Here is a 26,393-nt window from a genome sequence, read left to right as displayed (position 1 = left end):
AGCCCTATTAGCACCTGCTGGCAGGTGCAGTCCTAGCAGCCTGCAAAAGAAGTGGATATGGTGCAAAATTCACATTTTTTCTCTCTGTTTCTCAGTCACCGAGAAATTTAAAAATAATTTTGCTTTACTACCACGCACCCAATATTGTAACACATGCACAGCAGCACTGCACATCAGGCACGCAAACACGGAGTTACAGGCCAGACAGCACCTCTCCGGCGAGGGCACGTGCCCACGCAGTGCTATCTTCTCATAACCTCCTGCCATCCAAGCATGGCAACATGCTCCAAACACGGTGAAGCTGCGAATGCAGCAAGCTGTTCGAATGCAGCTTGGCTGCAGATAAACCTTAAGGAAATTAAAGCGGGCGTTTGGATTCTGGTAGAGTCTTTGCGGCTTCTGTGCATGAAGCAGCAGGACAAAGTTGAGACACCTAGGGCAATCTTTATGCAGGCAGAGAAAATACAAGCTTCTACACAAGTGCTAAACTGCTGTTAGCTGAGTATGAAAACTTTAATCATTCTGGTTAGAATACAGCAAATTACTCTCTCTTAATCAAACTCCAGGTTGTCTAGTTTTGTATGTGATAATATTCCTGATCAGTTTAGAGATGTTATTTTACATAACATGAGAATTTCAGGAGCGAACTCTGTTTTCAGTGGAACCAATTGAAGCTTCACCATCAATATCAAAAGGGGCACAGTTAGCCCAGTACTGGACTTCTGAAAAGTTATAAGCATTATACTCTCACCAAGAGGAAAAGTGGTTAAATTGGCACTATAAAAAGTTTGAAACCCCTAGGTCAAATGGATCTGAGAGATAGCAACTTAACTAGTATTTCAGTAGTGCAGCCTAAATTTACTCTAAAGTAAAGAAAGTGGGTTTTTTGTTGATCTATAGAAAATTAAGGAAAAACAACCCAAAACCTACATAAAAATAACAATCTTAATGATTCAGTTAAAATACTGGAGGCCACCAGGCCTCCAGGTCTCTTATAAAAAGTGTAATAGTGATGATGATGGTATGAAATGTGAACACCCCAAAAATAAGCTTCCATTTGGCTTAATTTTATTTTTAAAAGTAGATTTGATAGAGATTTCCCATCAGCCCTACTTAAAAGTTTCCTATCAGCAACATCTTAACAACTCAAGAGCAAATACAAGAAAGGTAAGGCAGCAGGGGATTAGACCGGGGGATTTGGGAGACAGGGTTCAGTTCTCAGATATACCCTGCATTTCCTTTCTGACTTTTCCCATATCATTTAGCCTCTCTCAGCATCAATGGTGTTTGTGCCTGCAATTCAGCTGTGAATTTAAGTCTGAGACATGTACTACTAATACATGAGAACAAAAGCCAGGTAGCTAAAACTCTGTATCCAGCCACAATTCAATTTGCAAGTGAAAACTGGAGCCACAGAGCGGCTGGGTCTCAACCTTGTTGGAGAATTTACTGCTTAATTTCTATCAATTCCTCGTTTTATACTTTACCAGGTGTCAGCCATAATTCAGCTGCAATTGGTTTTGTGTACTCATATTACGAATATGCTATGCACCGTTTACTACTCAAGAGCAGTAACAGCTACTTGGATTTGTATAACATCTTAGCGTACCTAGTGCTTCAAAGAGCTTAACAAAAGGAGATAACTCACCAGGACAGCAAGCCAACCTATTCATTTCAAAATAAATAAATCAGTTTTAACTTCAGACTTCAAAAGGCAAACGGTAGCTGCCCCTCTAAAATCTCTGTAGGCAAGGGCTTCCAGCGAGCACGAGCTGAGCGGCCAACAGAGCAGCATCCCCAGGTGACACATCATGGTCCTTGCCCAGTGCAGATTAATGAACAGCAGGAATGGAAATGCTAATAATTAAGAAAAGGTTAAAATGTTCACACTGTGTGAGAACGATGCATAAAAGGATACAACTGCTAAAAACCACCACAGCAACGCAGAATTATTTGAGAAACTAAATTCCAACTGGGAATATATTAAGATTGAGAAGAAAGGACTCCTCAGAGTAGAAAACCAATGCAAAGCAGCTAGTGAAAAGCAGTCAACTCTGTGGCATGGAGGCAATATATACATTGTAAACTAAAGCTCTGTTCTGAAACAAAAGCCATCAGAAAAACAAATTCAGGAAAAACATCCAGAAATTACTGTCTGAAAATTATTTTAAAAATCAGACATTTTTCCATATGAACTGTTTGTGTCCAAAGCAGTGTTTGTCCCTTACAACTCTCCTAATATAGCTCTAATTCAGACCAAGAAATTTAGGGCCAAATTTTCAAGGGACACATTTAGTACAACTAGTTACTCAAGCATTGCAGATAAACACCCAAGTGACCAACTCTACATCCATCTAACTAGTCATTTGTCCGTTTACTGACCATGTTTGCCAACTCATCATGCAGCCTACGTGCAAAGTTTCACACCCACGTTTTCACACGAGCTTGAACGCAAAGATTCCAGAATTTGGTCTCAGCTGTTCTTATTTTTTTTTTTAGTCAAAACAAAAAGGCATTTATTAACTGCATGTTAAGGAAACTAAAGCATATGGGCATAGATACAAGGGAGGTTTCTCCTGTGGAGGTCAGGACAGAACAGAAGCAGCTTGTGCATGGGTTAAGGGTAGCCCAATACCTGCACTTACCAGGGATGTGCTCGCCGAGGCCTCTCCCGGCTACAGGACGTGCACAAGGGCAGGATCCAGGGAGCCACAGCGGTCTACAGACATGGTGCCCAGCAGCAACTTTCTGTGCAAACAGCTGCAGAAAGTCGGTTCCTCCTGCCACCCCACACCTTGGCAGAGGATCATCCCTGCCGTCCACAGAACAGACCTTCTTCCTTCTTTGGGGTTGGCACAGAGAGCAAGGTCTCGATGAATATGTGATAAACACTCCTTCACGCCCCCAGGGTCAGGAGACCTGTCGTTGGCTTCAAGGACAAGCACTTCAAGAGCAACAGCAATAGCCCCGGGCTCATCCTTCTTTAGCCAGCACCTGATCACGGCTCCGAACAGGCCGGGGAATCGCTTTTGGTCCATTTTAAAGTACATTCGAAAACAGAGAGAAGATAAAATTGCCTAATACCAATATCCCCCAAGCTGCGAGGTCAAAGTTTCAGCTTCGATCTCTCTCAGCAGGTCAAGACCTTTAGCTACAGGAACGACAGCAGAAGTCACACATCTTCAGCCAGCCCGTGCCGTCCGTCCGCCCACCTCCAGCGGCTCCCGCCAGCTTCTCGGGGCCCCGGCCTGGGCAGACGAGTCCCCGGCCCTCGGCACTCCCGGCCTGTCGGACCCTCCTGCGCTCGCCTGCGGCCACGCGCCAACACGGCCCCATCACTCCCCGTTCACCATTTCTCGCTATCGCCACTCTCCAGATGTATGATTTACACAAGCGACAGCATCAAATCCTTCATAGTTCATAATACGTGTTCGGAAAACATGCTTTGCTATATGTACAGAATTCACTATAAATTAATCTTCAACACACTAAAAGAGGTCACTAGCTTTGAATCACATCAGACTTCCCACCTCCTCCCAGGTCAGCCACTAGTATCTGTGACCTTGGGAAAAGTCCATTAATTCATCTGAACCTCGTTTTACCAGTATGTTGAATTGGAATAATAATCTGCTGTACACTCCTTTGGAATCTCTTTGTGAAGGAGTTGTTATATACCGAAAAGTAAGACTAAATTGTAAATAGGAAACTATAAGGTTCCATCTACTAATAGCACCTCTAGCAGGTTTTAAAGGTTCTCTGAAATTCTGAATGAAAAGGTGCTATGAGAATACAGAATATTATTAAAGTCTCATCAATTATGCACTTGCAAGCAAAATTTACAGCATTACCTAAACCTCATGGGGAATCAGTGCATAAACTGTATTGCACATCCATACTACAGATGTCGAAAGAGTAAGTAAATATAAGATAGCTTACTTCAATAAAGTGATCTGAAAGATATTTTTGTTCCCATTACTTCACCTTCCAGAATTCTGCAAAAACCTTCACTTTCTGCAACCCATGAAATGCTTTTGGTGACATAATGTCAGGAAGGAACTTCCCATCACTAGTAGAAAAGTAGCATAAGGAATAGTGATGCTCCTTCTTTGAACAAGTACATTGGGATTTTATTATTATCCTTTGCTGACTGTAACGTTTTCATATACTTGTCTGAGATTACATGCTTAACCTAAAATTTTATTTTTATATACACACACAGAGTAAATTTCCACTTTCACAGCAATTATTATTTGCAAACCACTAGTCTTGAACACGGAAAACCAGCATATAAGGAATTTCCTCAAAGCTGATATTAGCATTATATCAGAGAACACCTAAAAAGAAAGCCTGGCCTTTAGATTATTGATAGCTTCCACCTGTCCAAGGGATTGTGTTAGCAACTGGCTGCCTAATCACCACAAATTCATTCTCCCCTTGCTTGCTGCAATTATACTATTGAAACCTGCAGGTCTGGGTTTTTTCTTCCCTTATTCTAAATGGAATTCATTTCTAATGTCTACTGCAGAAGGCCAATATGATACAAAAACCCAAAACATTTCACTACTCATGCACTCTTTTTCATAATATCACATCAAATTGCTGAAGTAGTACCATATGGCGCTTGAGCACCAAGCCAGAACAAGTTGTTCAGCTTGTCATAATCTCAAAAGCTGCATGAAACTTAAATAATTTCTCTATGAAGTGGAAGATCTTTGGGTTTAATATAACTCATCAGAAATGGCTTCTGCATTTTCATCCTATTATTTCCCATGTTTTCTCTGATTCACATTCCATTTTTCCAGTACTAGCTATCAGTATAAGTGGATACAACTAAAGGGCTGAAAGGCTCTAAAAGCATCCTGTCCATACTTTCTTCTTGATCATTCATCATCAGATTGAATGGATAAACATCTTTCTCAATCAAACAGATATATGATTATAAGTAAAAGCACAGCTAGAAAGTCTGAATGAAAAAATTAATGAAATCTCCCACACTTTGATTCCACTCTTAAAGCAACGCGCTCAGCTGTAAAATGGCCACACTTCCACCCACGCTGTCCTGTAAGGAAGCACAGCAACTTTAAAAAATATCGTAGTAGTGACATTTAACTGGTACTTAAGTCCAAGGAGAAAAGACTGTGTAAATACACTGTATTTACATTTGCAATTCTGGGAGTCACTGTAAGTACACTAAATTTGTTTTTGTTTTTTAAATATTTCTTACTTTCATGACCAAGAAGAAAGGTTGCAGATGTAATAGGAGGGGAGACTGAAGGTGCAAGAACTAGATATGGCAGAGACTTAAGCTGATCTCCCAGTTTCTGAAGGGCAGTATCGATACTACCCCATTCCAGGACGGAGAGAGCCCAGGCACACTGACCAGCAAAAATGAAAATGGGAAGGCAGAAGTAGATATGAATATGAGACGGAGGGACAGGAGACAGGCCTAAGGGGAGCACGGGGAATGGCAGGAGATATGGAAGAGGCAAGGCAGGTATTTAGGCTGCAATATTGTTCTGGAGGGGAAAAAACAGCATTGCACAATACCGCAAAGGGAACGAGTATTTTAGCAGCTACCTGCTTAATCAGTTGAAGAACAAAAAAAGATGACACAAAATCAAGTACAATTGCCTGGACTTTCTTAGCACGTGTTTTCGAGCCTGGTTCATGTATCCAGTGAGACCCATCCAGAAATCCCGTGTATGAACTGGTGCTGAGGGCCACAGGCTGGCTGGCATGGGCAGTACAGAGAACACCATTATACAGCCGTTTGCTTAAAAATAAAACGGAATCAGGACATGTCTCCTTGAGTTAGCAGGTACTGGGGGTTTCCAGAAAAAAATATCTGTAATGGCTACAAATGTGATTATTCTTTTTCTCTTAGCTACATGGAGAAAAAGCAACTTGTCACCAGCATGAAAGGAAAAGCACTTGGTTGCATGGGAGAAAGACAGGACTTGCTAAATCTGTGGCTTCACAGAAGGGAAGGAATAGCTCTTTAAAAAAGCAAGACATGCCGAAAATATCTAGGATAAATAAGTAAAGGGAATCAGTCCTCCTCCCTTGATGTAAAGCCGACATGAAAATATCAAAACCCTTCTGCCGACGGAGGCCCAGTGGCAGCCCACAGCAGGCAGCAGCAGCCTGGCCGCCCCACCGGGGCGCTGCGAAAGCCAACGTGAAATCGGCCGGAATTGGCCCACGGAAAGCCGGGACCAGCAACGCCCCGGCCATCCCAGTTCCTGCGCTAGCAGGAGGGACTGGGAAGGCGCTGAACGGCGCCACAGCTCCTGCCCTCTGCACGTTCCCATGCTGCTACGCTCTTTCTTTTAAGGACCTTTACCTTTAAAAATCTGAAACAGGATAAAAAGTCAAGAAGGAGCAGTCCCAGATCCTTTCTTTATCCTAAGGGCCTATCTCCCAACACAGAAGAACAGAAGAAATGGAAAATGATCCTAAGCTCTACAGATCTCCACTTTAAAGGTATCCAGGCATAAGGCAGGATTTGCTAAGGTGCTCAGGTGTCTCATTCCCATCGGCCCATCAGGGAATCTGAATCAGCCAGGATTAATTCCCGGCTCTGCCCGATCTTTCCCGCACACTGCCTGCGGTACAGATGCAGCTTCCGTCACTGCAGCGCTCCTGACGCAAAGAAACGCGGAAGGTATTTCTCCCCGCAAAGCCCTGCAAGGAGCTGCAGTGCTCTTATCCCGATTCCAGAGATGAATAATCTGGGCGAAGCAGGTAAGAGATGGGGCTGCAGCCAGGCAGGTTAAGTCCGCGTGGTCTCCTGCAGGCGGATGCAAGCTCGCGCTGCCCGGGCACCGAGGCAGCTCGCCGCAGGAGCGAGCCTCGGCTAATGAGCCCTGCTACAGGCCAGGCTTTCCGCGCGACTAGAGCAAAGGGGAAGCATTAAAGGACTATGGAAAGCATGCAGCAGACGGGGACTCGCGAGCAGCTCCATGTACAGTCCAGTATGTGCAACCTGCCTCCCTTTTTAGCTACCAGGCTCCAGCATCACTTATTTGTGGTTTTTAATAAAAACAGTATCTCCAAGAATTAAGCCTTTTTTTTTTTTTGTTAATCTGGGCAGGGTATAAAGAAGAAATCAGAATAAAATGTTTGATATAGGCTGCTTTGACATGCCTGGGTGTAGATCTATGGGCATAGCCTCAAGCAGATATTAAGAGCAGGCCATAGAAATAGAGTTGGCCTCAATGGCTCGCTTACCCCAGCCCTCCTGGCACCAGGAACTCGGGCAACCCGACATTTCAGATTATCTTAAATGATGTGTTGAAAGTACCTTATCCCAGACAAGAAAAAGAGAAATGAAAAAGCTGTTGTGTGCAATTAGCAGCTCCCTTTGATGAATCTCTTCCAACGCTACCACCTTTGTGGGACTGCTTTGCTTCTCGAGAAGCGGTTTTGATGTAGCCAGCGCAGGAAGAGCTTTAGAACAGGACGACAATAGAGAAGAAGATGAATTGTAAGCGAGAGCACCATTAACCCGGGCCAATCTGCATTAACTCCTTGAGTGCCTGATGCATAATTACACTGCAGACCGATGCAAAGGGAGACGAAGGTTTTCCTTACTTTAAGATCACACCATTCAGCATTTATTCTGCCCTTTCAACAATATACACACTCTGTGCTCTGTAGTTATGAATACCCTCTATCCAATTAATACCCCATTAAGCTGCACGCCTGCAGTGACTTTATCCTCAGACCACTGTACGGTAGCTTTTAACTCCACAATACCCTGGCATTATTACAATATTAGACTATAAGGGATTGATCCAAAGCTCACCGAGGTTAATGAGGGCTCATTACACTTTGAATTAGGCCCTATCTGCTCAGCAAACATAAAGTGAAGTGAAACAGTACTTGTCAGCTAAGACGACAGAGGCGTAGTAAACTTTAAGCCATAATATTGAATGCCAGTCATGACAAAGCAAGGCAATAACGGGGAACGTGTGTGGAAAGCAGCYGCGGAAAAGAATTATGATTATATCACACTGCATATCAAGCAGGAGAGATTTGTGCCTATATAAACAGATAGTGCCTGGTTTGACTCTGATATGATTTTATCATCACATGCATGACACAATATTGACATTATGGCTTTCCTTTGGATTTTGGTCTTGAATTTCATTTGGAGAGTAAGATACTAGAGACTTGAAATCAGTATGACTCCTTCCCTAATTACTGATTAATCAAGAGCTAAGGTTGCTTACATAAAGAGTCGTGTGGAGATGGAGGAAGTCTCATTAGGAACAAGAGGTTAAAAAAAAAAAGGAGGGGGACATTTTAACAACTGCATGGATAGAGAAAAGAGAGGAAACAGCTGATTTCCTGATAGCATGTTATACCTGAATGTTAAATTTTGTATTCGTGTCTAATTAAAAAATTATAAGAAATTGTTTTAGAACTTGCAGATAGTGTGAGTTATGATTCAAAAGGAATAATGGAAAGTTCCTTTTCTTTTAATGACTTCAGAAATACATGTATGTTGTGTCATTCTGTCCCTTAGGTGCTCAAAAGACACAGCAGCTGTTTCATAAATTTTGAATTGCCTTTCCCTTTAGCATACAGAAATCGGCACCATAAACATAACACTGTCTGAAAAATATTCGGTAAACCTAGACAGTTGTTGGAAATGCTTCCTCCGATATTTAAATTCCTCTCTTAACAGGAGTTTCCCTGCAAAAACAGATGCTAACGAATAGTGTTTTTGCCATCAAGCTGAATGTGAATGCTTTGGTGCAGTATTTTTTTTTCATGGAGACATTAGAGCGTGTATTTCCCGTCATCGAAAGAAAACTGCCACCTTGCTTCTCCATTCTTTGCTTTCAAATAATAAATAACTGCTATAATCTTCCATAAAAGATTTATGTTCTGATGATGTCTGATTCTCCTACTCTAATTTTTTTGTGTTAGAGGCAGTTGAATGCTATTTACTGGTAAGTAAATTGTGTCATCATTTCACTGCAAACCAGACCATTGAAAATGTAAGATGGCCAAACATTTGTTTTTGTCTTCCAGCAAACTGAAGTCCCTTAGGAGGACTATGGATTAACCAACAACTCTTTTTAGTGTGGACCCTTCATCTTAATTACTTTCCCTCACTCTCCTAATAAACTCTCCTGAATGACTTTACGTTAGAAATAACTCTGAATAGCTCACAGTGTGTTTGGATATTCTGCCTTTTACACAGAATCACAGAACGGTTGAGGTTGGAAGAGACCTCTGGAGATCATCTAGTCCAACCCCCCTGCTCAAGCAGGATCACCTAGAGCACATTGCACAGGATCGCGTCCAGGCGTGTTTTAGCTGCTCCACTTCCAACGCTGACTTGGAAATACAGCCGACCAGCCCTACGCACAGGATTYGTCCTAGTCCCACAGCAAGCAGGGCACCCCAGTGAATTGAAGCTTTCCCTTGAAGCTACCCAACAAGAGCTTCGTTAGCAGAACGAGGCTGCTAGGGGAGCACGTTACCAGCTACATCGCTGGGGCAAAGATTTGGCCCCATGTCCAGGCATTTCACAAGGCAGCATGTGGCTTTCCTCTCTGAGACAGAAATGACGAGCCCGCATGGCATTTCTTCCTCCTGAGACCACCCACTTTTTACCAAAATAAAATTAGCTTCTTCGCTTAAATAAATGTTGCCGCTCACAGAGCCTCGAACCAATCGAACAAATAAGTCAACTGCAAAACAGCCTGAAGGGGCTGTAAAACCCAAGTACGGATGCAAACACATCTTCAGGCCATTTCATGTTTTGATTAAAACAAGTGGAGATCATGAGYGAAAAGCAGTCGGGAAGCCAAACTGTTCCGGTGATGCCTACCAGCGCTAGTGCATTTAAAGGTCTGCGAATACTTCCGCTCTAAGTAGTGACACTCCTTGCTCTCCCAGCCCCTGTCTCYGGCCATCCGGAGGTGCGGAGCAGCGCCCACACCTTGCTGACCGCCTCTGCCTCRGACCCTGTTGAGAAAAGGGAACACACTTGTACAGCGTATGCAAAGACGTGGCCGTGTGTCGATCTGGGAGTGCGCTTGCGCTGCATGCAGAGGAACGGAAGTAAAACACAAAATGCAAGAAAAACTACAGGTATGGCCAAAGAGGCATAATGCTGACTGCTTGGTCTTCATCCAGTAATGCACTACTCATGTCCTTGGTTTTTAGTCACTAAATAGACTCAGAAGGGCCATTGGAACTACTTAAAGGCTCAAATTTAGGCATGTGCTTAAAATCTCTGCTGAACGAGGGCCAAATGTTCAGTACCATCTGCAGATACCCAACCTGCCTTGGGCAAAATGTTTCCCTTAATACTATCCAAGGTTTTGTTTGTTTGTTTGTAAGTTGTCTAACTGTTCGGATAGGGAAAAAGCGTCCTTTAATTTAAGGAAATTAGCAAAAAACCCCCAAATGTTATTTAAAATATGGTAATTATTAAAAATATGGTAAGAGCTCTGGGAAAGAAAAAATTGGAAAGAAGCAAGGTCTTTAATGAAACTGTGGCAAATTGCTACACAACCACTCTTTGCCGCCCCATCATCTAACCACGGCTTACACTTCTCAGTCAGCCTGCATTAGAGACAGCTGAGAAGGGATTTAGACAGTGACACCTTTATCACTGAAAATCTCAGCAGTTATAAATAAAACAATTAACTGCAGCAGTGAAAGCTTAAAATTAGTCCAAGAGYAAATTCTCTAAAATCTTAAAAGCTGACATCTGAAATTCCAGGGTGCTGATTTTAATTCTTTAGCAGAGCAGACAAGAAAGAACATATGTAATAGTACRGGGTAGGGGGGGAAGGGTGGATGGGTTTTTTGTTTCCTATGTTATTCCAGCTTAATACAGTGAATTTCAGCAACTGCCTAGCTGTCAAGGTTATATGTGCACCATCATTCTGCAAATCCAAACTCGCACCCACACAGCTCCACTATTTCTTCAAGACTCCACTTCAACTCATCCAGGAAGCCAAGCCCCACAGAAACCTATTACTAATGCGGGTGATGAGTGTTAAATAATGAATTATTCCAGCAAAGAGGCAGATTGCAAGTTCTTTGTCTCTGCTTATGTSTTAGCAATTTTTCATTATTATTATTATTAYTTCTGGGGTGGGAAAGTCATGAGCAAAACCAAATCTTAAGACCTAACAAATTAACCCACTGTTTTTGTGTACCCTCCATCTTTACAGATTTTCAATAGCTTTCATGAGCAGCGTGCGTTAGCTCTGACTATGCCTTCCTGCCTTTGCCTCTACACATAATGACAGCCATACTGAGCGACTATTACAGTTATCTTGCTTTCTGTAGAGGATGGGGATGTAATGATATGTTGCAATATGTGCAATGGGCTATTGCAGCTAAACACTCTTTGGAGTGATTGATGAACTCTTTGCAGCATGCCTCATATGGCAGTCCAAGGCGAGGGGTACTTATCCGTCTGCGCTTCCTACTTCTTCTGTTCCCAAGGTGAACTCAGCACAGAAGGGAAAAGGGAAGGACTGGATGGAGTGGTGGTGCAGGAATCAACYGAGAGCGGGCAAAGGAAGGAAGCTGCTGCTTAGCCGCTGCATCGGGGTGGACGAGCACCTTTGACTCCCCGGGAAAACCACCCTGCACATTGACACACAGGTTTATATTTAAACAAGTAGCGATTGGTGGTATGGTCACAAATACCTGTCGATACATTCCACTCTATGGCATTATGAGAATTCTGAATGACTGCCAAACAGTTTAAACACTGCATTACATGAGGTTGGACCAAAGGTCTTAACCTAGGTCTTAGCCTAGCATCCTCTCTATTAGACTGACTGTACCCCAAACTTTCACCGTCCTTCATTCTTTGTAGCTTGTCTGTTACTCACACTTGCAAAACTGGTACCCACCTGTTGCTCTTGCTTTCCAGGAATGTGTATTAGCACAAACCTGACCAGGATTTGTACAAACATTAGGCAAACATCCACGTACACGGAAACAAGTCTTGAGACACAAAGTGCCAAGCACAAACACRGATCCTGTGATCACGGTTCCTGGACCCTGACCTGACTTTAACCCATACTACAGACAATCAAACAAAAAAGTAACATCCTGAGATTCTGCACGAACCTGAAGAAAGCCAGAAATATTATCAGTGAATTTGGAGACTTCTGAAATTTCATGCTGGGACTTACTGATCTGAACGGGAGCAGACTTGCATTGCTGCCAATGGCTTCTGGAAATCTCAGTTTTTATGTTCTATGGGAAATTAAAAATTGGCCCTTTTTTCATGCAACTGGGAATTCGATGGAAATTTATCACTTCCATACCACATGGCATTTTAGGAGTTAGTGTTTTTTTCACTCATATTACTATTTCCAAAGCACTTTAGAAAATGGCAACATTTCAAGGGCAGGAATTTAAGCTGAACTGGGCAATGGGAGTCCTTGATATTGATCTGCAAAGTGTCAGTCTCCTTAAAGCCCCAATCTGACTTACGGAGGTTCTGCCTGAGCAGTAGCAAGGCCAGGCAGAATGAAATTCTTCAGCCATACGTTGCGAAATTCAGAATGACAAGTCACCAAATTCCCCCTCTATCAGGATTTGAAGACATAAATAAGTAAAGCTCTTGCACTTTTTTCTGCTAGAAGATTGTATTATTCCATTCTGCAATTATGGAAAAATGCAGAGCACAGGCAAGATTTAGTGTCTAAGCTTTCGCTGCAAGACTTATGTCAGTAGAAAGGCATTTGTGCTCTTGGGAATCAAAGTGAGAGTCACCCATTTGTGGCAGGTGTTTTAAGCACTCAGCCTAACAATCTACCCACGCATGGCACTACAGCAATTCAACGACTAAATTAAATCTCTGAATATTAAATTAATGATGGAAATCTAAAATATTAATATATTCTAATTGAATATTCTCCGATAAATTATCTAGGCATTCTCAGCAATTTGATTTTACTTTCATTTCTTAAGGAACTTTCAGCTGCATAAATACAGCTATTAAAGCAATTCAAAAAGGGAACATTTTCTGCTCAGACAAGAGAACTCTAAACACAAAGAATCTAAAAATTTCTTTCATATGATTGATTAAATCATAGAGCCCAAGACAGCTGAATCATTAAATGACTGCTTTCCTTCAGTCCCTCTGGCTTTAGCAAGGACAATATAAATTCCCCATGGGTCTGAATACAAGGAAATACAATATGTATAATTACAGTATAGGCTTGAATGCTGTTGTAAGAGAATTTCAAATGGAGCATTTATGCTGTAGCTGCACTTTTCAATCCATAGTGCTGTGTGTGCCTGCAGGCAAAGCCCACAAAGCACTGGGCATCTGCTTTTTTTGACCTAGATTCCCAAGTGGTGTATGTTGGTGCAGCCCCACCAGCTCTGGCAGATGCATGAATTTACATCAGGATTTGGCCTGCAATTTTTGTGAAATGATAGGAGGGTTAAAAATGACACCTAGTCGTTGTATTCCCAGGGAGAATGCAAACAACGGAGCGCCCTGTAGTACGGTAGCTTTACAAATACTGTGGTATGTATTTAGGAATCTACTTTAAACTGTCTGTTTATAAGAAACTTCAAATGGACATGCCAAGAGAGCGGCAAAGCGTCCTATCGTTCCTCCTTCTCCACGCACTCAACGCGTGGTGCGTCCTGCTCTGGCACCAACACACACGCAGTGCAGCTCCATGCCACAGCTGAGACTGCGGCAACATCTGCCCGGGCTTAATAAAACCTTTTCCCGTTAATCTTTTTCTGTTTGGACTTCAGGCTGGTTTGTGTCATGAAATCACAGCCAAGAGCCGAGGGCTGTTGGACTCTACCATCCTTGAAACAGCTTTCAAAGAAAGGTTGCAGCTCCGCAGAGCGACCCGGCTGGCTGGCGCTGCTGCAGAAATGGTCTCATCTTCTCGCCACCCTCTCAGCTTGCTCTTTCACATCCCTTTCTTTCACAAATTTCAGCTGGCGAGGCTCACAGGGGTACCAAAGGTGAAATGTGCTGACAGCTGGGACTAGCCTTTCTTTTTTTGTGTGTGTGGCTGGTAATGCAAAAGAACCACCTGTTCACACAGAGAACGAGAAAGATCTAGGCCTATTTGTAATCAAGGCTGTCCGCATCTCTCTCAGGAAAAGTAAGGTCTGACGTCCTTTGGGAAGCATTTGCGAGGCCTTTTCTCAACAAACCTTCTCTTACCCACCGACAGATGCCATCTGTCTTGCAGCTGGGAGTTAATGGATGCTGAACTGCCAATTTCACAGCCGTAAGCAACATGGTTGATCCAGGACGCATGAGGGATTTCATATGGTAAAACTATTTGAAACAGTGCAAAGGTGCATGCTGCAATCTCTGTGATGAGCAAAGGAAGCGGCAATGTTAAGGGCTGACTGTCCAAGCTGTGGGGCGTTCTCAGCGCGGGACACCTGATGTATACCTCAAACACGGCGATTTCAGACTTTTGGAGAACCATCTCACTACAGGTATTTCTGGAGCTAAAATGGGCTGTGCCACACAAATAGCCTGTAGAGCTCCTGAGTGTGCTATCAACCTTTTTCATATTAAATACCCAATTTCACTGCACAGCTTAGCACGTGCTCTCCGCCTCCACGAGCCCACCTCCCGGCTCCTAGCGTGCTCACGAGAGCCCTGTGCCTTCCGAACGCGCGCTGTGCTACACCAAGCCCCGCYGATCAACGGCAGCTCCCCTAAGAAGCAACAAAAGAGTCTTTAGGTTTATTATATTCCACCAACTTTCCTAACCACTTCAAGACTTTCTGATTAAATTTACATAAAACGCATCCTTCCTTCTTATTCCCTGCTATACACATTAGATTACTTCTAGTATTCTTGTGGCTGAGATTACCAGCATTCAGATACTAGAGAGCACGCTGTGTCTCTAGCGTGCAATCAAGGCAGTTTGTAAGGGCGCTGAGATCCTGCTCTCGGTCATCCCCAGTGGATTTTCYTGCCCGAGTAATGAGAATGAACACTGAGTTGTTTACCGGAAGAGATCTTATGGGTAAAATCCACATTTTAAAATTATGGTCAGTGCAGCTAAAGCTAGAGATGGCCAGATCTTAAGAGCTGTGGAAGGTGCCCGGAGGTAAAGTTGGAAGTTTGGAGCATTCATACGGATGAGCATGGTTGCAGGGCCTGAGGGAAGAGCCTTGTTATACAACCTTGTCATGACCAACGGCCATCCCATGCAGGGCCGTTTAACTTTTAAAGGAAAGATTTTTATACAGCCAGTGCAATGGCCAAGACTTCAGTCTTGAAAATTGACTCGGAACAGTCTTGTTAGAAGATGCTATTGTAAGTGGATCCAAACTTAGGTTACTTTTTGAAGTTCAAAAGAGGATTAAATACAGGATTAGCTAATAGATAATTAGATAATAGATAATTAAGAATTAGCTACACATGTAGCTAAAGAGGATGAGTCAGAAAGTAAAATGTAGGGTACTCTGCAAACGAAGCAACTATTTAATATATTATCTTAGTTGATCAGTGTGGCTGTATGAGTCATTTGCTTGGGGAAGGAGGGGGATTTCATTTTGTTTTTGTATTTTTAATAGGCATTTTTATGGACCTCATAGCTATAATATGAGAGTACCTGACAATTAGTAATGAAATTATCCTCACTACAGTGAAATATTTCACAGCATGTAAAATATTGTTCTTAATACAAAGGTGGAAGCGAAGCACAAAGAAATTAAAACCAAGATATTCATAAATGTTTGCAAAATAAATATGCAGATATCAATAAAATTTGATAACTGATTTTTCAGCTCACTGACAAAACCAAAAATTGCAAAACATTTTTAATACCAATGAAAAATTATTTTTAGCTTCTATATGTAATGTTTATTTACACCATCTGAGGAATTGGTCCATTATTTATATTTATAAGTAAAATTCTTCAGCAGCCTGAACTAACCAGAAATTTCTATCATTATTTTTTACATATTATTTTTATTAAACACATTTCCTAGTTAGTACGGTTGATGCATATGAACAGACGTGGATGTTCCTTTGGAAAAAAAAAGAAAATGTAATTAACAGACGGGGTTTTTTTGGCAGGGATAATGTTGTGACTTCTTCCTTTTTTTTTCTTTTTAACTTTTTCATTTAATGTATTTTATCAGAATGAAATGCTTTAATGAGCAGAGAATGAAAGTTGATCCCAGCTGAACCAGACAGGGATGTATTTCGAGGTATGTGGCTCCCATCAAGCTGTATTCACCTTTGCTATGATTTAAACTTCATACAGGCACAGCCTTGCTAAAAATACTGACAAGTAACTAATCAACTTCCATAAAATGGAATTTTTACCTTCACAATAGGAAGTAAGGGTAGGAGGGAACCCGAAAGATTTGCCTATGCATTTGAAATTAGTCTGACCTATAAAAACGCAAACAGCAAGTGGTACTATGAAAAAGTACTTCTGGTAGGGTGTTTTGTTTTTTTAAAATTCAGATTTTTCATGCCATCCCTTCCTCTCCTTGGATGTAACCAGAACCAAAGATATCATAATGGCGGGACTGGTTTTCATTAGTTATACCTATAAAAGGTAAGCTCAAGCAGGGCTCTTGGGACCAAAAGAAAGTTCAGCATCCAGGAACTAATGTTAGCTTTGAACGCTTTATAAAAACTAGCAGAGAAAACTGTGACAGACTTCTTTCCATACAAATGGGATCTGTGCTGCAACTTCACACGAGCGCTTCTTGCTTCAGTTTGCAAGCAGATGGACATGAAAATATTCAGCGCCCGATGAGCAAGAGCACGAGAAATCAGATCAAACCTGTTACCTAGCTCTCGGAGACAGCAGAATGCCCATGGCAATCTGGAGATTATGTGGATAGAAATAATCAGATAGCGCTGGTCTTCGGAAACGTCAATTTGTCCTGTCCTGGATAATTAAAGAGCAGAGTCTACCAGGGAAAGCTGCAGCTCCTGCYAGGACTCACCCAAGCTCCATATTCAAGGGCCAGCAAATGGGCCAGGTGCTGCAGGTGAGCGAAAATACTTAACCCAAACCTGAAGCATCAAAGATTCTCATGCTTAACCAAGTTGCACGATTTGTACAAAGCTATGATCTTCCCGGTCATTATGATACTTTCCGTATGTCAGGAGAAAAGGAAAGCAGCCCTCTGTAAACCACTTCTCTCTTCCCTACCTCATATTTTATTTCATTTTCAGTATTTCCTGTAGCATCTATATTTTAAAACCACCTTGGAATAAATTTCTGTGACAAGCTGGGAGCTCTGTGTTTCCATCAGCTAGGTCACCTTTCCAAGGCTACTGGTAGTTTAAGTAATGAATATATCAGTTCTTCTGCACCTACAGAAAATTTAACGTTTGCTATTTTCATCGATACAAGGCTTTCGCATGCTTGGGGCTTTCTGTTTCATCTCCAGACTGTAGGGAGAAAAAGTGCCACAGAGAGTTCAGTCCTTATAAACCAATAAATTTCTCATGGTAAGGTGTTGTCAGATTGTCCTCTCACTTCTAGTCAAAGCTCAAAAGAAATCAGCAGGGAGCGGGACAGGGTACAAGCTCATTTTGCAAGTAGCATGCTTATTTTTCACAGAAACTCAGGAATTAACCAAAATTACTAATCTGATTTATGAAAGTATTTTTGAGATACAAGTTATTCTCCTCTTAATACATTTTCTTCAACTAAGCTTAAAAGGCCAAAACATTAATGGTTTATACCATACCCAGCACTGCTGAACACACAAAAACTCCTCGGCTTCCCTCCCTTTTATTCTAGAACAGACACAAAAACATTTGAGGTTTAGTTCCTGGTACTATTTCATTCCTTGCTGTATTTCTCTAATCTGCACAAAGAAATTACACCGACAATTCAAGTGCACCCAGTACTTGATGAACTGGGAACATGCACCTTCAGTCATTACATGAGTCATCGCAAAGTTCACCTCAAATTCTGCAGGATTCACCTAGGCTCTTTTTTCCTCCTAGGTATTGGTTGTGCAAAAGAATACCAGCTAATCAGTGTGAAACAGGTAATGATGGCAATTTGTTTTAATCCAGTCATTGTTTCAAGATGRCTAGGTGATCTTCCTGAGGAGGGATGCCAGTTACACACCACAGTTTCTCAAAATAAGTTCTTCAATTTTATAATTGTCACCATTTTCTTCCAAAGGAAGAGTTTAAAAAGTCTGCCAGGGAGTTCTTTTTTCACAGCTAATCTTTCTACCGCTCCGAAAACTGAAATCAGTACCCATAAAAGGAAGAGAAACACGTATTTGTATTTTGCTAACACTCAGCAGCAGCAATAATATATTGACCAAGGTCGGTACGTCAGTATGTCTGTGAATGTCCTTTTTTCTCTTCTTTTCCTTTCTCTCTCATCCAGCAACCATCACAACAAAACCAGGCGGGCACGCTCGATCTCAGCGACCGTCCCCGCAAAGAAAGGCACCAGCAAGACGCCCCAGACGCCGGCTGCACCTGCAGCGAGGGCAGGCGGCCAGCCTCCCCGGGCTGCTGCCGCCGCCGCCGCGCAGCTGCGCTCCGCCGCGCCACCCCCTCGGCGCTGGGCGTCACCCGGCCCAGCTTCGCACCTGCAGGCGCCGGCGGGAGGAGAGCGTGGGCACGCTGCCACCTTGGCAGCGACGCCAGCGCCTCCGGAGGGACCGGCTGGAAGGAGGCGATTAGGCTGCTCTCCGGCTGGGGGAGGCAGGACTTGGACAATTCGCTTCAGAAGAGAAGAGCTTCGGCAGCAGGCAAAAGGCAACTTTTCTCGCGCGAGGGAGGAAGAGCGCAGAGCCTGCGTTTCAAGCCGCATTTCCCATGCTATGAGCCCGGCCCGCACCTATTGCTTCACGAGACCTCTTGCAGGATTACCATTATTATTATTAGTGTTATTTTTTAACTTACGCGAACCAGCTGCTGTGGAAAGGGTCCTCTTGAGTTTTCCGGCACGTTGATCGGGGGGATGACCCAGTCCCTCTTCTGCCGGCGCAGGCCGTTGGCGTTCTGGTGCTGGCGCCACGGCAGTAGGGTGTCGCTTTGCTGCTGGGCGACCTCCCCAGGCACRCTCTTCCTTCCTTTCTGCTGTTCGGGAAACACGAAAGCAAAACCAGTCAGTTTCTCCATCACTTCTTAGGACTTCTCCAACAGCAGCGCTTCCCTGCGTGCAAATGGTCACATGTAGCTGTGAAAATTATTGTTATTAGCATGATGTATTTCTGCATCACAAAAGCACAATATGTTTTATTGGCAACCCTGCTACCACTTCATTTTCACAAATATATGGAGCTGTCACTCTCAAATCAAGATGCCTCCCAGAATATATCGTCTTCATTACACCAGCTGCAGGGAGCTTTAGCGGCACATTGGGGTAAAGAAGTTTCTGCAAATTTCTAATAAATGCAGCCTACCAGAATACAAAAAAAGAAGAAAGTTCCTTTACAGTCTGTGTTGTGGGTTCAGTGTGAAGGAAGTTCACACTGTGAAGCTGGGTATGAAGTTACCCTGCTCGTTGGCACTGACAGGGTTACAGAAAACCTCCAGTCTGCGCTTCTGCAGACRGATCCTGCCAAAGCCAACAAACCGGGACCAGAGGCAGCTCCACTGCTGCAAAGGTGAATTAGTTCAACTTTTTAATGCTTCATGAAGAATGACCTTTTTAAAGAGCTGGGTTTTGAATACCAATCCCATATATATCTCCCCAGACATGTAGCCTGGGAGTGTAATGTATCTATCTCAGTCAGTAAATAATTTTATTTTTCATTATTGGGTGCTTTCGAGTCATTCTTTAAAATTTTTTTTTTAATTACTGATTTTGCCCATGGCAAACATTGATGTTGGTCACATTAAAATGCTGCTGCAAAAAAAATGGAAATGATGGAACTTTTTTTTGGATTTAAAGATGCTGCTTCACCATCAGAAAACTTCTGCCTTACAGAATGATGAATCAAGGAAATGTAGATTTGGAGAGGCTCTTAAGAGGTTATCAAGTCCAAGCAGGTAAATACTCTGCAGCCTTCTAGGGTTCCAGGCATGACTTTTCAAAAGTCCCCCCCCTCCAAAAAAAAAAAGATAACTAGCAAAGACAAACTTGGTGAAAGCAGCTCAAATTCACCATATGGTGACTTGCAGTTCCACTAGAAACTGTTTAAACTTTCGTAAGTCGGCAAGATTGGAAGCCACCTTCTCTTGATTTGAGGTTAAGATCCACCCAAAACGCAAAACACCAAATTGCACTAGGCAAAAATAGCAAAGCCTCTTTTTGAGGTGGCTGCAATCCTAAACCACGCTAACTTTTATACCTTCTCCAAATGTAAAAACTTAAACACCCTGCCAACACTTGCAGTCACCTGTAAGCACTGACTTGAGGGAGAACATTTCCTTAGAAGCTTATAGTTCAATATAAATCCATCCATTAATACATTTCAATCCTTGATCTGCAAGTGCACTGAAGCAGGCAGTGAACCACAAGCTAAAGAGCACGCGCAGCCGCGCGACGGCTCCAGAGCCGCACGGACCTTCTGCCCGACGCAAGCTAGACATCACAGCAAGGAGGCCATTCTCACAGCTTGATCGTGGCTCTGATCTGCGTTACCTGCGGCGCACAAATATCCACCCACTGCAGTAGTTAGAAGCATTTGTAGAAAATGCAGCTATTTTTACTGCGAACCTTAAAAATGAGCCACTTTGAACAGAGCTGAATTTTCACCGAACAGAGGAGTGTGGTCTTTCCCAGGCACATATAGAGCCATGTTTTTCAAATCCTCTCTCATGCTAATTCATGCCACCGAGGTGACTGGTGTTTTGTGTTTGCTTGACTGCTGTTTTATACACCTTTAACAAGCACAGTCCCTGAGCTGCTGCAAGATCACTGCACTACTGTTCAATATTTAGATGTTATTCTAAAAATATTCACTTAAGTGCGCAATGAACAAAGAGACAGCATCATGCTATGGCTGYGGGGGACTCTCTCAGGATTTTCAGGATATGGGTAGGAATCGTTAAAGTCATCCTTCCTACGGGATGCAATGTGCTGCATCCAGTAGAGTTTTCCTCTAAAGACTGCTTTATCACCAGAAACGAATCTTTTCTAAACACCGATGGAAACAATGTTATCTAAAGAAGATACCCAGAAACGAATGTCAACATGAAACAGGACTACCAGACACCAGCTACAGAAAAGTGGATATCTCCCCCTTTTTTTTAATTGGCTTGTGGTTCCCAAATGGGGTTCCTTTGAGAGCAGGTATTTGGATCAGTTTATATAATTGGCAATGAGCGTGGGGATAGATTATGAAAGGATGGTCAAATAATTTGTGCTCTGCTGAGTTTACACAGCGGAATGAGTCTGAACTAAAGACAGACTTGAGAATTAACACGAATCCCAAAGCTCCGTGTATACTGAAATAATTAGTGTCAGCTCAGCAAGGCAGTAGCAGCCTTTTTAGTCGTTATGAAATATTTGCTGGCAGGTGACTAGACAGTGACTAGCTTGCTTGTCACTCTTGATGATGTTTTCCTACATTAGAATAAATCATCAACATGACTCTGAATTTGGGATGTAGAATTTCAAAAGCGCCTTGCAACAACTTTTTTTTTTTTAAACAACAGCTCTTTTTTATCTTCATTTGTTGACGATGCATTCTCATGACCTTAATTTCTCTGGTGTTGTTTAAATACGTTGTACATGTTTTCTGCTGTTTAAAAGCTGTGAGACAAATGCAGTAACAAAGTCTGGTGAGCACAAATGCCAGAACTATTCATGTTTCTGATTGGAACATCCAAGAACATCTCTGGAATAACAGCAACAGCTAACCACGAGCCCCAGGAAACTCTCCCATACTTCTGAGTTTGCAAGGAGGAGTTCAGCTCAAAAGCAGAACGTGACACTAAATCAAATTAATTACAACATACAGCTTCCAAGTCTATTTTTGCTGATAACAGTTTTCACTGAGATAACAACTGCTCCTTCTCTCCTGGCCGTACTGGCCATATGCTTTCTAGACTCTCAGGCAGAGAATTTCAAAAAATGAAGTATTGCTCTGCCTTCCGCCGGGTCATCAGAGCAGAGCAGAGCAGAGCAGAGCAGAGCAGAGCAGAGCAGAGCCTGCCACTGTCCTCATCACAGGCAAGCGGGCACCTCCGGGGCTCTGCCGCTGCAAGGCAGTTTCCCTCCCGCCACTTGCGAGAGCTGCTATCACCCTCTTACGTACGGAAAGCTGATGTTGAGTTTGCAGCAAAACCAAGGCAAGTCCATGAATTCCCCAGTCTCCGGCTACTGTCTTAGTCATTGGGTTGCTGCAAACACAGACCTGCTCCCCTCACCTCTGTCCTCCAAAAAGCCATTTCCGTGCTGAGATCTGCTCCACCTGCATTCGGTTCAGTGACAGCAGCCCCAAAGCAATGCTCTGGTCACGCTAGACCCTGCTTGAGCACGCCGTTGCTGCCACCGCCACCTCCCGCGGGAYGGAGGAGGCTTCGTCTGGAGGGGGGACCTGGCCGAGCACCTCCGCGCTGTGCATCCAGCCATGGCTCTCCACACCAAGCAGGTGACCCTGCCAGTTTACCCGAACCGCCTCCAGCGGAGCTACGCTGCCCTAACTCCCACGTCTTAGCTCCTCGCACGAGCACTGGGCAGACGCAGCCTGTAGCTCCGCATTTTCCAGGCGAGCTGCTGCCTGCGTTATCTCCGTGTCAAACTCACTGCACGTCCGATCAGAAGAACTGTCCTTCTTCGCCTGTCAGGAATCATCTGTCCGGAGGACGCATTTGTCTGGTCTCCGGCACTTGAACTTTGGCTTTAGGCAGAAAAACCAGAAGCCAAGGAAAGCAGCTTTTGTCCGAGGGCGTTCAGACGCCACGCGCTCTGCTCTGCGGAAGAGTTGCACCACCCGCAGCCAGGGCCACGCGGACCGCGGGGCTGCTGGCGGCTCCCGAGCCCCGGCACAGCCGTTCCCACGCGATCCGGCAGCGGCCGGGCCCACCCGAGCACGGTGCGGAGAGCCGACYGCCCTCTCCGCTCTGAAAACTGCACGGCGACGGTCGTAATTCACTGCAATGGGGCTAGACAACAAACGCTGAACAGCTGAGCAAAAGCTTTGTCAATACACAGGCAATTAAAGGAGGATATAAAATAGTCAGATAATTTAGTAATTATGCCYGACTATTACTTTAGGACATTGATAAGATTGAGAAATGCAGCTGAACCAAAATAGATGAAAATCTTCAAGTTAAAGGAGGAAAAGTGATTACAAAGTGTGGGATGAAGAAAAACACTGGGAGAAAAGACCATGCTGGGATGTAAAATTGTTATGAATTTGGATTCGGTATGATTTAATGCCTTAGCATTCATGTTAAGCCAGAATTTTTTACAGCTTACTAAAGAAGCAGGGCAAAGCACGCAGTCCTAGCTGGACCAGTCATGTCAGTGGGAATTTAAGGGAGTAAACTTCTGCCCCTTTTCAGGCTAGCATTGCATTTAATGACGGTGGATATACCTGCTGCATTCAGAAGAGGACATCTATCTAAACCGTAGGGACTTCTAGACTTTGAAGCCAAACCGATTTAGGAGACTTTACTTCAAAAAGGTGAGGTGGTATGGTGCTCTAACTCCTTTTATGCCATGAAGTTGAAAACTCAGGGAGATTCCTTAGCTGCATTTTGCCCTGGCAAAAACAGCCGGGGCCCAAGTCCCACCCAGCCAGCAGCTGTCCCTAACTCCTGCCACTCCGGCCCTGGCTCGTCCGCATTTCCCTCGCCGGGACTCGTGGCTAAACTCCATCCCTAGTCCCGAAAGAGGTCAAAAAATAACTCCCCATCTCTGCTAGTGAAAAGAAGGCTGCGAGCCACTGACTTTTCACTAGTTCACAAATAAAACCAGCGAGTGTGAAGAAATACCAGCTTTCCCCTTCCGCTACACTTAGCGGGAGCCCGTCCAGCCAGCTGGCACGTCTCCCTCCCAGCCAACCTGCCTTTGATATCACTCAGCCCCTGGCTACAGAGACATCTGGAAGTTATTATCCAGCAGAGCGTATCACAAACCCATTTACATAATATAATATCATATTTTGTGTTCCTGCTTAGCTGAACATTTTGGATCGCTCTAATGTCTGGGTAAATAAGCCACCATTCTCCGCATATAAATAACAGTATGTCTTAAGGTACATTTTTTAGAGATTATTAATTTTATAGGGATCAACCCGCAAAATGAAACGCTACAGATTCAGCACTAAAATACGCTATTCCTGCYGTGGAATAAACAATAACTGTGATAGGAGGACAGTTGATAAGGCTTTTATTTCCCAAATATCAATATTATTTATGATTTAATATTTATTTTATTGATATGCCAGTCTTATTATTTTTGCAGAGGCTTTAACGCTTTGGACTAGAGATTTTTCAGAAAAGACATACTTTGCTTGCTTTGCTTTTGTGTCAATCCTAGTGCTTAACTGAGCTAACGTGTTTTTAATATGTTTTTATCAATACAAGGCAATATAAAGCCATTTTTAGTCCACTGCTCAAACATTCACCTTCATCTCCCGTATCAGTAAACACTTTGAAGAGCGATACCACTTCTACCATAAAAATCTGTTTAAAAATATTTAATCTGAAGCATTTTTGCTTGTTTCCATGGTAGCTACAGAAAGGACAGGAGAAAACGGTATTTACCAAACACAAAATAAGACAATGAAAATATAGCTTAGTTACTTAACAAAAGAAACATGAGAGTGCTGCTAAATAAACATTTGCATGAATTCTGTTCGAAGGAGACAACATTTTGCTGACATCAGGGACAGCAGCGGAGGACGAATGAGCCCTTTYTTCCCAAAATACATCATTTCCCTAGTTTTTGATCTTTTAGCAGAGAGAGATATTTCATTTYGTGTTTCATACAATATAATGTAAAGGTTGCAGAACAAAAGGCAAATTTATTTATTTTCAGGTAATTGATTCTTTTGTATTTAGGTCACTGCTGAATTTGCCAAAGTTGAAGGCAGGGAAAAAAGTAGTTGTAAGAAGATGAGACTTCTTATTTTAGACTTTCTTTCATCACAGTCAATCTATGTGAAGGTATTCTTTAGGAACCGTGCAGGTAAGGAATTCATAATCTGTTTTTCTCCTTATCCACCCTCTGGAAGTCTGTTATGACCATCTGTATTAGCTCTATTTACTAATAGTTGTAAGCTCTGTGGTAAATTTAATCAAAGATAGCTTCATGTCACGTCCCATTACCATCAAGGCATAAAYTGCTATTCATGAATGATTTGTGTCAAAGTGCTCTGAAAACTAGTGTTTTAGCAGCAAGATGTTCCAGTGTGCACAGTACTTCAGCAGGGGCATTAAATTAATGTGTTTGCAGAGAAGCCACTAATTGACAATGAGACRTGATTTTGGCAGTAGACTTCCACTTTGAAGATAATGAACAGTGTTCAGATACAGAGAAGAACCCCCTCTGCTCCTAAAACTATACTAATAATTTCTGGTATAAACAGGAATAGGGGGAACCAATCCTGACAGGATATTTCAAGTGCCAAATCAAGCTGTTTGATCATCACTGCTTACAAAAGCAAACAGTGGAATCTCACTATTTGTGACCTTTATCAAATCTGGCTACATACAGTCAGGAATGTTATGTTTGGTTAGGAACTCATTAACAAAATTACCTCTCCATTTATAGAAACCATACAATTACAGTAAAAAACATTTTAATTAAATCAGCTAGTTAAGCAAAAATTCATTACTTTTTTTTTTTTTTATCAGTTAGCAGTGGGGCTGCATAGAGCAGTTCACATTAGAGTCAATTAGTAAGAAAAATTGTCAGATTTGGCAAGTGCACGAGCTTCCAGAACACATCAGCTGACAGGCACGAAAAAGTTTGACTAAAATCGAACAGAGTTATTGCCCCCCGAGGGGGAGAATGAGCCCTGTGAAATGCACACGCATGCATTGGGCATGCCAAATGCCACGCTCGCAAGGAGGCTGCGTCAAAGCTCAGCAGCAGCCTGCACACAGGCACTGTTCCTTGATGTCTGAAAAACGATATATGCATGCAAATTCAGGACTGTTAGGTATCTGGCTGCCTACGCAGACTCTGGAAAATTTGATCCCATGTAACTAACTAATAAAATATGACCAGAATAGCTGAGGAACTGAAATGTTTCTTAACATTGTAGGGCTGCAAAAGAAAAAAACTGAGGAAGAGTAACAAGCCAAACGAGGAAATTTTTAACTAGGGAGACTACAACTCTCTAGAGGGGAAGACCCTCTTTTTGCAAAATACACAGTAGGTCCTTTAGTGGGCAACTGTAATTAAATGCGAAATTAAGTTTGGACTCCAGAGAAAAGAGAGACCTACTAACTCTTTGCAAAACCCACAAGCTTTCCTTAAAAGAYTCTTACT

General features: G+C 42.9%; 1 protein-coding gene across 1 annotated transcript in view; it reads right to left on the bottom strand.

Moving 5' to 3' along the window:
• Positions 1-26,393, bottom strand: part of CDH4 (cadherin 4) — a 467,250-nt gene that overhangs the window by 144,400 nt on the left and 296,457 nt on the right. The window contains exon 4 of the mRNA XM_026088351.1: positions 18,899-19,075. Coding sequence (XP_025944136.1) covers positions 18,899-19,075 — 177 coding nt within the window. The remainder of the gene's footprint in view (positions 1-18,898; positions 19,076-26,393) is intronic.

The sequence above is a fragment of the Apteryx rowi genome, unplaced genomic scaffold (assembly GCF_003343035.1).
Source record: "Apteryx rowi isolate R43461 unplaced genomic scaffold, aptRow1 scaffold_0, whole genome shotgun sequence".
Taxonomy (NCBI): domain Eukaryota; kingdom Metazoa; phylum Chordata; class Aves; order Apterygiformes; family Apterygidae; genus Apteryx; species Apteryx rowi.
Note: the sequence above shows the minus strand (reverse complement) of the source record. Positions and strands in the feature narration are given on the sequence as shown.